General features: G+C 37.1%; 1 protein-coding gene across 1 annotated transcript; it reads right to left on the bottom strand.

The window, feature by feature from the left end:
• Positions 1-2365: 2365 nt before the first annotated feature.
• Positions 2366-13902, bottom strand: LOC107850737. The gene is made up of 3 exons (XM_016695471.2): positions 13519-13902; positions 10150-10546; positions 2366-2828 (listed from the first exon to the last, which is right to left on the bottom strand). The coding sequence occupies exons 1-3, from the start codon at positions 13652-13654 to the stop codon at positions 2552-2554; spliced, it is 810 nt and encodes a 269-aa protein (XP_016550957.2). The 5' UTR covers positions 13655-13902; the 3' UTR covers positions 2366-2551.
• Between the last annotated feature and the right edge of the window lie 1417 nt (positions 13903-15319).

Raw genomic sequence — 15319 nt, 5'->3', positions numbered from 1 at the left:
TCAGAGGCGGGGGCATGTCCCAACACTTTATTGATTTTAATTTTGTTAGAAGGCTTTGTGGATTACTGTGGACTTGGGTGATGTTGATTGGTTAATTTTGATTGGTTACCGATTATCGATTATAGACATGTCTTAAATTCTTTGAGTTTATCTTATGCTATCTTGTTATATGTTCGGAATTTATTCGCTATTGGGGGTATTGTACTCTGTTTGGCTAGATGTAGGGGGTGGTCTCCGGTCCTTGTTGGACTTGAGATACATGTCATGGTCAGGCCTTGGTTCGATTCATGACAATTACATGCACTGATGACGTGTAAAGTGACAAATAATACGCTGACATGTCATTTTTGTCCAAAATAAATTTTAAATAATTAATTTAAATTTAGAAAAAAATAATAAATAAATGACCCCCATCCCCCCCCCCCCCACATGCACACACACACAAAAACCACCTTTCCCAGCCCCCCCCCCCCCCAATTGGCGCTGTAACGCCCCCCCCCCCCCCCCCCCAAAAAAAAAAAAGAGAACCAATCCTCCCCCCCACCCCCCGCAAGATTATCTTCTCCAAGTACCAACCTCCCCCCCTAAAATTATTGCTGCAGTAACAACCCTCCCTCCTCCCCATTTTCAAAATCATTTTCTCCAATATCCCACCCCCAAATTTTGTCATTGCAATGCTCTCGCCTCCTACTTGATCATCTTCTCCAATACCCTACCCCCAAAATTGTCTTCTCCAAAATTTATTTAGATTTCTTTAATGACAATGGATGCTAACTCGAAAAAAAATGGCAATAACCATTTGTCTCGCTGACACCGATTTCTTCAGTGCCTTTCAGGATAATTTTGATGACTCCGACATCAATTAAAATATAGTAGAAATTCGTAATCGTAGTTTTATATGTTTTTTTATTATGGATGCTTTAAGTTTTTTTTTTTTTCTTAAATCAAATTACATCTTGCTTCATAATCACAAATTCACAATACAAAGGTTAAGATTTTCAACGTTAAATAGCACAAATTAATTGTGAAAAAACATTTTCACCATTAAATAAGGTTAAAATTGAGAAACATAGTGATTAAAAGTGAGGAAGAAGATATAAATTAATAGGGTGAGTTAATATAATATTTATAGGCCAATTTGGATGCCACATCAGCTGAAAAAGGCCTTCAGGCGCCTTCAGGAAAGTGCAACACACAGACCATGTCAACTGAGCAAAAGGTGCCAAAGTGACACACCAGAACGCTAGTTAAAGTGCTTAAAATGAATCATGTCCACTTTAGGTGCCAAAGTGAAAGATCGTGTCAAATTGAGGTGCATGTCGATGTGTTTGACCTATATTTAAATTAAGACCACAAGATTCGAAAGTCTTCCTTAATTTCTTAAAATTTGTACCAAGTCAAAATAGGTCGATCAAACTCAAATGGGGGAAGTATTGTGTTCGATATCGTGTAGAATGAAAACTCCTCGCTTGTTATACATTTCAAGCAGTTGGAAGTACAAAATTGTGCGTCAAATTTCTGTCCTTTTCTGGCTATCGAAATAAGAGGATGGGTCTATATAGTAACAATATTATCTTGGATCCCGTTGATGTTTGCCATCCTTTGTTACTGAAAACAAAATATGAAAGACCAAGTGAAATTTGATTTTTTAAACACACATTTCTTTCTGGGCCTATCGGACATAGCCTCTAATTTATATGAGGTAACAATATGAACTGCGTATAATTTTACCCTCTCCAGATCCCACTTTATGGGAGTACATTGGGTGTGGTGTTGTTGTTAAGACACATATTTCTTTTCGTATTTTGGAGGATGTGGGTAGAGGTAATGCCACAACTATTGTGAGAAGTTTGAATGCTATTAGTTATTACCTGTCAAAATACGAATTTATGCATGAACTCTGTTGGTTCTTATTTTCAATTACTTTCTTCATGGAGAAGTTTTCATGTTCCCTGCTTGGGATGTACTTTCCTTTGCTTACTCTCCTTTCTCACTAACTCGTTTGACCTCTAATGAATTTTCTGTTCCCCTTAACTTTCTAGTTGCCTTTAGAGGCCACTTCTTTTTCTCAAAACTTTTACAAATATTAAGTCAACAGAAGGTAATCTTCAGAAAAGGGGAGAACAATGGATGAGAAGACATTAGGAATTAGAATGGTATTGAGTGAAAACCCAAACATCACTTAGATGACTCAAACGCTTTAGCTCTTTTGTCTCCTAGAACAACACATACGGGCTTAAGTTTACTGGTGATGAGCCTTTTGCAAATTGTATGAGCTGCTATAGCTTTTCAGAAAGGAGAAACTAGATGGGGTCAGAGGATAAAATTAGCTTCACGTGAAAAAAGAGTACAACAGCAAGAGTAATTTATCAGAAATCTATGAAACCAAGTATTATTGGCATGGCAAGCATCCAGACTTAGTACACAACTGAAACTTCTGAAGGAGAAATGTTAACTAGGCTAAACAATAATTACAGCTATGGCTTATTCCCTTTAATTTCACAAGTACATATATACAAGTACCACACACCCAGTTGTTCACTAAACTGTCTTATATATCCAGCAGTTTCATCAAGAAGCCGAACTGGACATTTGGGGAAGTCTTGGGTTGAGGCCAGTTTGCTCCTTCTGGCACTTTGATGATTCTGAAGCCTTGTCCTATATACAATTTTGTGGCTCCGGGGTTGCTAGTGTCACAATGTAAAGCAATTGCACGGCATCCCCAGCTTCTGGCTTGTGCCTCCGCTTTCAATATGAGTTTTTTTGCTATGCCTTTTCGACGGTATCCTTTCCGTACTGCAACATTTGATATATACGCAATCCCTTTCCTGTAAAAAAATATTTGTGTTTTGCTTAAGATAAAAATCCTGTTAAATTCATAAAGAGTAGAGTTAAGAACTACATGTCTTCCGGTGGTGCCCTTGCTTATATTTTTATTTATAAAGGTTTATAAAGGAGGTGTCCTGACCAACTTGCTCACCCTTCGAATATTCCACCGCATACTTGCTAATATCCACCAATCCAGGTACCAATTAACTCATCCCACCAAGTGTCAGGCACATGGAAAGAAATCACTTAATAGCATTTGTCGCTACTGGAATTTAAACCCAAGTAAACAAAGGTTAGCATCCACTTGGTTGATCACTTGGCCTTATTCATCAAATGGTTGTTAAGCTATCAGGATGGGGTTGATACACTTCAATGGCTTCATTAGCTTTAGATTGGGTGCATGTTATGTCAATGTATATGAATGCAAAATGCACATATAGAGGGGTTACAACTCCATTAGAATGGTCACCACAAATCTCCAGACCCCATTACAATGTTTATTTAATTTCTTAATCATATTCTTTTATCCATGTCATTTGTTTACTCAAACGAAGTACCAGCTACTTATAACTAAGGCAAGCAACCAGCAGGGCAAACAATATAAACTCTCTTGCAAGCAAGAAGCGTACTGACTATTTGAGTTGTCAAAAAACTACTTGCTTGGTTCTACTTAAAACTAAAGCAAATAACCAGCAGAGCAAATAATATAAACCCTCTTGCAAGCAAGAAGTGTACTGGCAATTTGAGTTGTCAAAGAGCTACTTGCTTAGTTTTATAATATACCCACCTTTGTTTCATTTAACATGACGGTATTTAAGCTGGTGTCATGGTGCAGTTGGTTATCACGTAAGTGTAACACACTGAAGGTCTCCAGTTGAAGTCCAGGTGACGCCAGTTGCTTTATTTTCCTCGGGTATGTTGTGGTTGGTATTTGAGTACACATGGAGTTGGAAGACATTAGTTTGTCTATTAGTGGTGGTGGTATTAAAATAATGGTTAGAAAGCTAGTTCACTTCATAGTTATAAGGTTTAATACTAAACAATATGGGGATTCACAGGTCCTATGCCTAGATCAGCAAAGGAATTTCTTTTGTGCTGGAACCAGAGGGAACTTAGCAAAGCAGCAGTTGAAGTCAGGGCTCTATATTCCAGCTGCAATGATATCAGGAGATAGAGAGAGAAGAATTGTTTAGAACAAAAAGCAGACAATATTAGCCTAAAGCATAGATATTATTTTTTGTTGACTTTTGGTGCAACATGGCCGATGTGGTTGCCATGCTTGACTTTCTCTGTTCATTACACAATCTGCAGATCGTTTTTTCTTTTTTGATAAAGGAAATGACTTGCAATGTTACTTTTGGTTGCTATTCATCCCAATATCCTCTTATTCTTTTTTTTTTAATAATTGTAGTGTCCGGGTCAGCTTTCATGCACCTCGACTAAATGCACAAAATACCTGTCACGTCCAACCAACAAGATACCAGGTAACTACTAAGACTAGCACATATGGGAAGAATCACCTAGTGTTTTTTTTCTCTGCGAGATTTGAACCTGACACCTCAGGTTCTCAACCCACTTCATTGGCCACTAAGCCACACGTACTTCGTTAATAAAATTCCCTTACAAAATGAATGGTTGAACTTTGATAGACAAACTTCATACCAAAATTAAAGGTCGAATAGTTTAATAAATTTGAATTCTGAATCTTGGAAGTTGGAAGTCATATAGAAAAGGAAGTGTATCAAAATTTTTGAAATGTCCCAAAATGGGAAGATTGTTATACAAAAGGGAAAATGATCAAATTTTCCTTAGTACTACTCTAAATTTACCAAGTTTATCCAGTGTTCCGGGAAGCGTGATGTGGGAAAAGTGACAAGGCTCCACATTATGCTTTACGCGAAGTGTGAAGTGATGCAAGCACATAATTGAAGTGAAGCACAATTTAAAAGAAAAAGGATTAAACAGAGCATCCAAAAAGCAACAGCAAGACAAAACTGAAAAGACCACAACAACTATATATAATCAACAATAAAGATGATATATATATGAAAAAGTTTAAATTAAATACCAAAATCACAGGTTTGATCACCGAAAGACTTGTTGCGAAACAGACCAGCAAAACAGTTTAACAAAATAGCAAAAGAAACCAGTAAAAAGAAGACCAAATCTAAATTAATAATGTTTCAAAATTTAATTCTTTTTCTTCTAAAGCAGTGAAGATCGCAACAGTGAAGAAGTCGCAGCAGTGAACTTCGAAGTTAAACCTAAAATATTGCAGCAATGGTAGTCGTAGCAGTACTCTTTTTTTCATTTAAAACTGACCCTAAATATAAAATTAACATGAAGACTCTTTTTTAATTTAAAATTGACCCTAAAAATAAAATCATGATGCGCTTGCATCGGTTCGCATCTCGCATAACCCTGTGATGTGCCCAATTCTGTAAGGTTGGCTCGCATCAGCCACATGCAGCGAGAGGGGCTCGCATCGCTTCGCATCATCGCATTATGTGACAATGCGAGTGCATTCCTGAACACTGATTTTACCTCCGGTTAACTTTTAGTCTAATATTACCTTTTTTGTTAGGAAAAAGTCTTGTTTTGCTCTTCACCTCGAGCGAGCTCCCACCTGAGGTTAATTTTTAACAATAGTCCAATTGAGGTGTAAATTTGGACCTTTTTATTGAACAATTTGGACATTTTTCTTGACAATAGTCCAGTTGAGCTTTGTTAATGACAATGGCAAATAGGAGACGACACGTCAACCGCAAGGCTATAAATAGAACAAAAGTGTAACAGAGGGCACAGTTGAACAATTTCGAATAGTACATGGAGAAAATTTAACATTTTACCTACATAAAATTGGAAGGGAGGGAGCATCACGTGTGCACCAAAGCATAAACCACTAAATGAACTGCTGGAACAATCAGGACGAGTACACTGCTAAAGTTATTGGATTGGATCAACCCAATCAGCTAGATGCACTACAAATAGGGGAAGTCATCATGAAAGATTAAGAGGAAATCAAAACTGAAATTTTGAACTGATAGAATGAAAGTTGGAGGCCATCAGCTAGATTTGACAATCTAGCTAAGATTTCAGAAGCTGAGAGGCACTAGCTGGAACGGGAGTTTGAGGAAGAGGATATTTGTTCAACCATTAAAAGAAGTGCTTTAGACAAGGCCCTAGGAACCTGATGGTTTCACTATGAACTTTCAACATGTTTGGTTTGATTATCAATAAGGAGGTTATTGATGCAGTGAACCATATTCATCACAACTGTCACATGGTTCTAATTAATGCCTCTTTTATTGTTTTGATTCCTAAAAGAAAGGGGCAACTGATCTCAAGGATTATAGATCAACCTTATTAATGGTGTCTATAAGATTGCCTCAAACCCTTTGGCTGATATTCTTAAAACAGTTATTAGGAAGCTACTTTGAGGGAGTCTGAATGCTTTTGTTAAAAGGAGACAAATGATAAATGTTGCACACTTTTTAAATGAGGAATAGAGACTTAAGAGTGGCGCTACGGTGGTTATTTAAAAACTTGATATTAGAGAAGCATTTGACGAAGTGAGCTGGTCTTGCTTACCATTCTGAGATACATGGCTTTTTAAGGAAAGATGGATCAAATTCAGTATCTCGAATGCTTTAAGTATTTTATCCTAGGGGTCATTTGGTTGGGAACAAGTTATCTGGGATTAATTATCCGAGATTAATTATCCCACCATGTGTATGGGATAACTTATCCATCACTATGGTATAAATGGGGGTATAAATGGTGGGATAAATAATTCCAGGACTACCTAAATCCTCCAACCAAACGCAAAATAAAATAGTCCTGCATTTTATCCTGGTATTATTATATCTTATATTTCACACCAAACGACTCCACATGGTGGGATAACTTATCCCATCACTATGGTATAAATGGTGGGATAAATAATTCTGGGACTACCGAATACCTCCAACCAAACGCAAAATAAAATAATCCTGCATTTTATCATGGTATTATTATATCTTATATTTCACACCAAATGACTCCTTAGTGAACAGGGGGCTAGACGAGGCATTATACAGGGTGATCTTATCTCACTATTCCTATTCATCCTATCCTTGAAAGGGTAAGTTTAGTATTATGCTGCGGAAAGCCAATCAGTTACAATAGATAGAAGCTTCTAAAATTGGGAGGAATGCTGGAGCTCAAACTGCAGTGTCTAACCTGTTTTATTAAGATGATACACTGATTTTCTGCAGAACTGAGATGTCCTAAGTGATACATACAGAACCTAACTTTATTTATCGTTGAAGCTATTTTGGGTTTACACATGAACATGCTGAGGAGCAACATCCATCCTGTAAATTAAGTCCCCAATCAGGAATCGCTAGCTGATACTACGGAGTGAAATATTGGTTCACCCCATCTACATTTTTGGTCTACCTCGAGGAGCAAAATTCAGATCCACTAAAATTTGGAATGGGATTAAAGAAAAGTTTGAGAAGAGACTTGCAACATGGCAAATGCAACATTGATCCTTTGGGGGTACACAAATTGCAACACCCGGATTTTTAGTCCTTGAAAATTTCTGAAATTTTATCCTCACTGCCCAGACTACGACTCTCCTTACGAGTCGTGACAAGTCATTACGGGTCATAGGACCCTAATCGTAGCCTGACCAGTGCGTGTGGCTAAGTTTTCTATCCTGAGTACGAATGGCTCCTAACGAGTCGTAAAGACTCAAAACGAGTTGTATGGTGTCTTCCGTAGCCTAACCAATGTGATGTCCAATTGTTTCTGCTTTGACAACGATTGGATCATGCGAGTCGTAATGATTGAGTACGAGTCGTATGGTACGACTCGTAGCCAAGTCAGTGTTGGTGATCGTGGACACTGTCCAGACTACGAGTGGGACCTTACGAGTCGTAAGGTGACCCTACGAGTCGTAAGGTCACCCGTAGTGACTGGACGGTCAATTTTCAGTCTTTTCATTAAGGGCATTCTGGTCAATTCCCCTTTTCCCTTACACAGACCCCACGTCCATAAAGCACTCAAGGGGATTATTTCTCATTCATAACACGATCAAAACACACTCTCTTCTCTCTAAACTCTCCAAGGTCAAGATACTTAGGGTTTCCAAGAAGTTAGTCATCTAAGGGCTCAAGGGTTGCTCTCCATAAAGTTTAGTATTTTAGGCACGTTACTCTTCCTCAATTATTTTTTTATGAAAAGCATGTATTTAAATGGTTTAATTGGATAGTTTTGAATATGGATTTTGATGTGGTTTAGGGTTTTGACATGGTTGATTTTTAAATTGTTTTTTCACGATTTATTATGCATTGTTTATGCTTTATTAATGGTTTTGAACTTGTGGGGTGCATGGGAATGGTAAATAAACCTAGGGGTCATGGTTTTCCCCAAATTGGTGTTTTGAAATTTCAAATTGGTTTTGAATAATTGTGTTTCCTCAACCTGCTTGTGTAAATGGATTTGAATTGTGAAATTGTCACTTGGTTTGACTTACTCACCTATGTTATTGCATTGCACAAAAAATTAAACAATGAACATGGTTTTGAAGGTCTTGTTGGCTATGATTTGATTTAATGAACAAAGGGGGTCGAGGCATTCCCTCAAGCTAATGTGATTGTTATGGCATAATGATAAACTTGCAAGTGCAAGAGTATGACGATACCCATGGTGTGCCTTAACGGTTGGTTTATTGGTTAATAAATGGGTTATCTTAAACTTGTGTTAAATTGGGCTTAATGGGGGTTATGTAGCGAAGTCCTGAAGGTGTGGGTCTTGGATGACTTGTACTGGAAACTCATGTTTGCCGATGTGAGGTTTGATCTTGATGACCTGTGTGTATGGTTCACACAATTGATATATTTGTATCTTGGACTGACATGGGATCGAGGCATTCCCTGGTCTTCCTTGATAACTCCGGTTCGTGCGGTTAACATGCACAGGGCCCTTTCAGCAGGGGGATTTGAACCCATATAGCCCGTGGGTGCCTGTTATGACGGTTGAGCTACATAGTTAAGGATAATGTTTTACTTCATGTTAAACCTTATTCCCTATTCCGGCATGATATGGTATATATATATATATGATTATGTGCATTGGCTTTGAATGATTTTGAAATGCGGATCATGGCATTATATTATCCTCTATCCTTGAGTTACATGCTAGTGCTCAACCCACTAACCGTCTCCAGACATTGTATCCCCACACGATGCAGGCACCGGAGATACTTTTACTTTTCTTGCGCAGTGTTACGTGGATCGGCTCGGTTCGTCGGTCGTTGTGGTAAAGTGGTGAACTTCCATTCTCCGGAAGACTTGGTCATTTCAACAACTTTCTATCATAGACTAGAATTGAAGAGTTCACACTACGTGTTAAATATATTAATTGGGCTTAAAGAGGGTTGTGTTAGCTAGCTGTAAAGGTGTGAGTCCAAAGGACTGATACTGGAAATTCATTTTTGACGACGTGAGGGTTGATCTTAATGACCATGTCCTTTTCCTTCTAATTTTTCTTTTTAAAGGGTTTTTTCAGTACCACCAAGTACTGATTTATAATACAAAGTTTGTTACTAGGTCAAAAAAAAAACAGAGGGATTATTGTTGAGGAAGGAAACAGAAAGAGCACTCACAAGGCTCCATAAGGAATTTTCTATGACTGAGTCCATACAGGTGCGGGGATCAAGTCCAAATAGCATCGGCGTACCGAATATCTTTCAAACGTTATTTTGTCATTCCATATATCCAAACAGGATAAACTAATTTACAATCCTTAAGCATTTAAAGAACCTAAACATGCCTAAACTAGTGTTACAACAACAACAACAACAAACCCAGTGTATTCCCACATAGTGAGGTCTGGGGAGGGTAAGATGTACGCAGTCCATACCTCTACCTCTAAAGAAGTAGAAAGGTTGTTTCCGATAGACCCCCGGCTCATGCCTAAACTAGTGTTGTTCTTTAAAATTGTGGCCAATTAGAAAGCTCTAGAGATCTTCCATAACAATATGACCCTAGATGAATTGAATAGTATATTTTTTACCAGGAAGAATATAAGCAAGGCAAGCACTGCAACAAGATCTGAACTAACTTCTTAATAAAAAATGAACCCACTTGACCACCTTTCCAAACCGCAGCCTTATCAAATTGTATATGGAGAAGTAATTTGTAATGGTTTACCTTCTAACAAGATGTTCAATGAATCTGATAGCAATGGTTAGCCAGAAACAAGCATTTTATGGAAGGGCCATTTATTAAAATAATCTCCAGATTCCTGACTAGTATCCAAGACACAACTGACCTCCTCTGCCGCAATGGTCCTTTTCTCGGAAGGAAATCAGCTACAGTATCCACAGTCAATATTCCAGTCACATAACCCTTGTTGAGACTTAATCGTCCATCAAATTCTCCAAGTTTGAGCTCTTCTGTACTTAATAAGCAAGCCTCTTCATCTTTGCTGCCAACAACAGCAACAAGACAAGTTCGCTGGCATCCATTTGGAATGGAGAATCCAAAAAGCATTGCTATCAGCCTGTCAATTCTCAAAACAAAATCTAGAGGGAAAGAGTATTCAGGGAAGAAGGAGCTGCAGTGAGTCTCAGCCACTTCCCAGCAGTCTTCTACCCTGGCCTCCCTAACATAAACCTCAGGTGATATAGTAGGAAAAAACTCAGCAACTTGACTGGCCCTACATAAACCTGTTAGAGAAAGGAAACCACTCAATTAGACGTAGAAGAATATGATAAACCTACATTACATGGAAAAACCAAGTGCGAACAATATACCACAAGAAAAAATGACATAAGATGCTGCACCACCTGAGTAACTTGCATCAGTTGCACTACATAGAGAATCTTTCCATATCCAAAATAAATAAATGCGAGGAAATGAACCAGGCTCAAGCTGACATCTGGTCACGCTTCATCAAGTCATCCTTTCCAATTAAAAGACAAGGCTAAAGGATATTTTTCAAATGACCATACGCTGACACAATCAGAATAATCTCAAATATACTGTAGCCTAACTTCACCATTAGAGACCTCCTCAAGGATACTCTGCAGTGCTTTCTGTCTATAGGCTACTCATATATTCATCAAGGCCCCGGCATACTCATCCACCCAATGGCACTTGTAACATTGGAAGAAAACAATAAAGCATTTGAATTTTCATAGGTGTCATTCTTAGCTAATGAAACTCCAACAAATCTTCATGGTGCTCCATCCTCCAACACTGCCAAGTGCTGAGTAATGCCAAATTCAGGCTCCATTTGTTTTTTTTAAGATTCAGACGTCATGAATCTGAATGCACATTTGAATGATGAAGATGTTGTCTCTAGATCTGAAAACTGAATGATTAAGACTGTTTGTTTTTCAACATCTGAATGTGTAAAAAATATTTATTTGTATACATAATAAAATAAAAAATACAATACAAATAAAAAATTAATTATATATTAAAAAAGTATGTAATTTAATACAACAAAATTATTAGTATTTGATTGAGAAAAATATTTATGTTTGTTAGTGATAGTGGAGACGGCTTATAATGGTGGTTGCGGTGACAATGATTGATGTTAGTGATTAATAATGTTGGTGGTGATAATTGTGATGGTTGGTATTGTAGTGACTGTTATGATGGTGGCGATTGATGGTGTTTGTGGTTGTTGTGATGTGACGTTGCTTGATATTAGTAGTTTAAGGTGTTGATTGTGTTGGCTGAAACATGACTGCATGATGATTGACGATGTGTTGGTGCTAATTAAAGTTGTTATTTGTTGTGATGGTGGAGATGATTGTTAGTAGAGATAAATTGTAGCGATGGTACTGGTTGAAGTGGTGGTAGGGGTGGTGTTACCAGTGACAATGGTGGTGGCAGCCAAAGAATGTGTAGAGGTTATGATGTATTGGTGGTAGTTAGTGGTGGTGCTAGTTGTGATAGATGAGTTGGTTGGTAGGAGAGATTGGCCGGTAGTGGTTGCTGATTGTGTTGTTGTTGACGGCAGTGGTGGCGATGAATATAATTAGAATGAAAGAGGTAGTAAGTGTGATAGCGGTTGACAATTGTGGTTGGTAGCGGTATTTGTTGTCGATGGTGGTTGTGAGGGTAGAGGTGGGTGGTGGTGGTGGGAGGTGGTTGACAATGGTGACGGTGGTAGAGGTGGTTAGTGGTGGCGACTGCTGATTATGAATAGAGTGGTGAATATTATCCAACACCAGAATATCACTTCAGACCTATTAAGACTTGGTTCTAGATCTGAATGATTAAGACCTATTCAGACCTATTAAGAATTAAAACCTTAATAAAAAACAAATGCACTTAATGGTCTGAAGTCTGAACCATTCAGATTCAGACCTCCATTAAGTGCAAACAAATGAGGCTTCAGTAACATCAAAGTCCAAAGTCCTCTTATGAAATAAGTTTCTATGATTTCTATATGCTATCCACAAATCATCATATTTGAATACATGCTGGTCTTTAAAGAATTATAAAATTAACACTGAAAGGTTCACCACACATGTCAGAAGACAACTAAGTGCCCATTTGGCCATGGATAGTTTTCACTTTTTCCAGAAAATTATTTGGACATAGAATTGTTACATTTTTTCGGAATTCGAAAAACTCCAAAAAGGTATTTTCACAATTCACTCCAAACCACTCAAAAACAATTCAAAAATAGCTCCAATTTGTATTCGTGTCCAAACACAACTCCTATTTCCAAATATAATTTTTAATTTGAAAACAAATACTAATTCTTTCCAAATTTCACTATTCTTATGTACAAACGTGGAGTAACCGATAACGTTGTTGCCATGTGACCTGTTCAAGCCGTGGAAACAGCCTCTCGTAAAAATACAAGGTAAATTTGCTTACAATAAACCCTTGTGGTTCGGTCCTTCCCCGGACCCCACGCATGGCGGGAGCTTTAGTGGACCGGGCTGCCTTCTTTTATGTCCAAACGCGAACTAACGCAAGCAGTCCACACTTCCACGGAAGCTGATACAGAAAAACCTTTTGTGTAAGAATCAAAATAGCGAATTGAGGTAGACTGGATGGATGATCCTCTAGAAATTTTGCTCACTATTGAAAGAAAAATCTAGCCAGGGAGATCTTCTCTAGAACAGTTAGTCATTTAAAAAAGGCACCCCTTTTCCCTAAATCCTTTTTATAGGGAGAATCAATCTCCGTTTTAGATAGAATGTGGGAGAAACTAATACAAAAACCCTTCGGGCGTCTCCTGGTCCCATTAATTGTGAGCTTATTCTACCTTCCCCAAGTTGGGCTTGGACAGTCTGTAACTCTCAAGGAAGATCCAGTCAGCAACAACTAACCAAAGATACGTAAAATTCTTAGAACTTCACAAGTAACTTTGTCCTAGAAAAGTCACGTAAGCAAGTTCAGCTCTTACAAATTCTTTAACTAATGAATTTTGCCCATAATTAGTAGTATATCCTAAATATCTGAAGATAATTTAGCAGTAGCAAGTTTTGCTTCTTTTTTCAAGTAGAAAAAATGTAAAATAAATACAGCGTATGACCATTTCCTTCAGAATTCTTAGCAACAAAAAATAAATATCCATTTCCAAAGACTTACTTAACATAATCAATCAAATAAAATTTATGCAAGTCTTGTATATATGTACATAGAAATAGAAAAGGAAAAGGAATTGGACCTGATGCAGGGAGAGAACAGAATGATTTGGGAGAAGCCCTGAAACTGGAAACAGGAAAGCGAAATGGGATCTTGAGCTCCAGATTCAGACTATTACCAATTACACATGTTGTCCCTCCAAGTGGCACGCCCCACATTTCTTGCTATTTTATGTACACACAACCTTTGTCTCTCTATTTTCTTCCCCCCAGCAAATGGAGAAAGTCAAAACACTTGTCTCTTCCCTGCTCTCTTTCTGTCGTTTGAAAAGAAGAGAATAAGAAGAGTGGAAGGAAAAGTGAGAAAAGGTCTGGTTTTCTTTACTTTTTAATGGGATTTCTTTTGTAATTGGGTTGTTATAATGGTAAGCAAAAGAAAAATGTGCGGAGAGTCTCAATCTTCAATTAAATAAATATGATAAATGGTTTCATAATATTATTAAGTTAAAAAAATAAAATTGCTTAAATAACTAAGAATAATTATTTGACAACTGTATTAATTAGCTTAATAATTATTAAAGTTGTTCAATAACTTCACACAGTTGTTGAATAATTTTGCATAATTGTCGAATAATTTTGATAGTTGTTGAGACAACTTCTATAATTGTTGAGACAATTTTTATAGTTGTTAGAGCAAAAATGTCTAAAAAAAGCTTAAAAAAATTATCACTCTTGCCTAATTTTTAAAATTTGAAGAATGCGCACTTAATTGACAAACTTATTTGTTACTTTTAATTCAAAATTCCGGTAAGCAAAGTACAAAGTGACAAAATCAAAGGTCGACTAAAATCAAATGTGTTTTAAATAGGAAGTCTCTAATGCCCAGCATCAAGGATTCTTTCTTTTTTTTTTAAAGCAACTCTATCAAGATAATTGCGACTTCTAAGCGACGTCAAAAAAAAAGATTGATCAAAATAATGAGTGAAAATAAATTTTTTATTTTTATTTAAAATACATTAATTTAATATTGTATACGTCAAATTAATTAACAAAAGGGTGAGATGGCAAAGTAAAAATAATGCTCTTTTTTCTCTCTTTCCTTTCTTGACCTAACCCTATTATGAAGCCACCACAGTCGCCATGGGTCCAGCTCAAGTGGGCAGTCATCTTCCAACTGGAAACACAGATTTTCCTTCTCTCTCGCACAAACCAATTACCTTAGCCACAGATATAAACTCTAAAGAGTCCAAAGACAATCTCGGTAAATCCCCTAAATATACTTATCTAAATTGTGAATTGTTACTCAACCATTAACTCTTAATCATGGTTTCACTCCCACAAACACTACAATCGAAGTTCTAGTGGACCTCAAAGCCATTCTCGCCAAAGTTTTAAACATGGAAATTTTTAACAAATACACAAGAGTTGTGAGGAATAATAAGTCAAAAATTCCATAAGATCATTTGCCTGATACGTCTTTGAGTACAAATTACATAGGCATAACATGGAGAATTGTCGATCTCTACATCCAGAGTTAAGGCCAGCAGTCAACAACCAAGTTAGTGAGATTACAATGTCTCTATAATAACATCAGAAAGAAGCTTTTTTTCCACCAAAAATGTTGGCTAGTGGAATGATTGTTAGTGATCCTGATGTCTGAAAAGAAATCAAAAATAAGAAGGGGGTTACAATGGGAAATATAGATAACAACAATTAAAATTCACAACATAAGTTAGGTACAAACACACAAGTCAATAACAGAAGGAACAATGCCTATCAATGCACTAAATCTCAGCAAAGCCATATAAAATCATGCATTAGAACTGAGATAGTTACAACCAATCCTAAAAGCAAAAAAAAAAAACTTTAGAGAAAAAAAATTGA

The sequence above is a fragment of the Capsicum annuum genome, chromosome 12, assembly GCF_002878395.1.
Source record: "Capsicum annuum cultivar UCD-10X-F1 chromosome 12, UCD10Xv1.1, whole genome shotgun sequence".
Taxonomy (NCBI): domain Eukaryota; kingdom Viridiplantae; phylum Streptophyta; class Magnoliopsida; order Solanales; family Solanaceae; genus Capsicum; species Capsicum annuum.
This window is presented reverse-complemented; position numbering and strand designations above follow the sequence as displayed.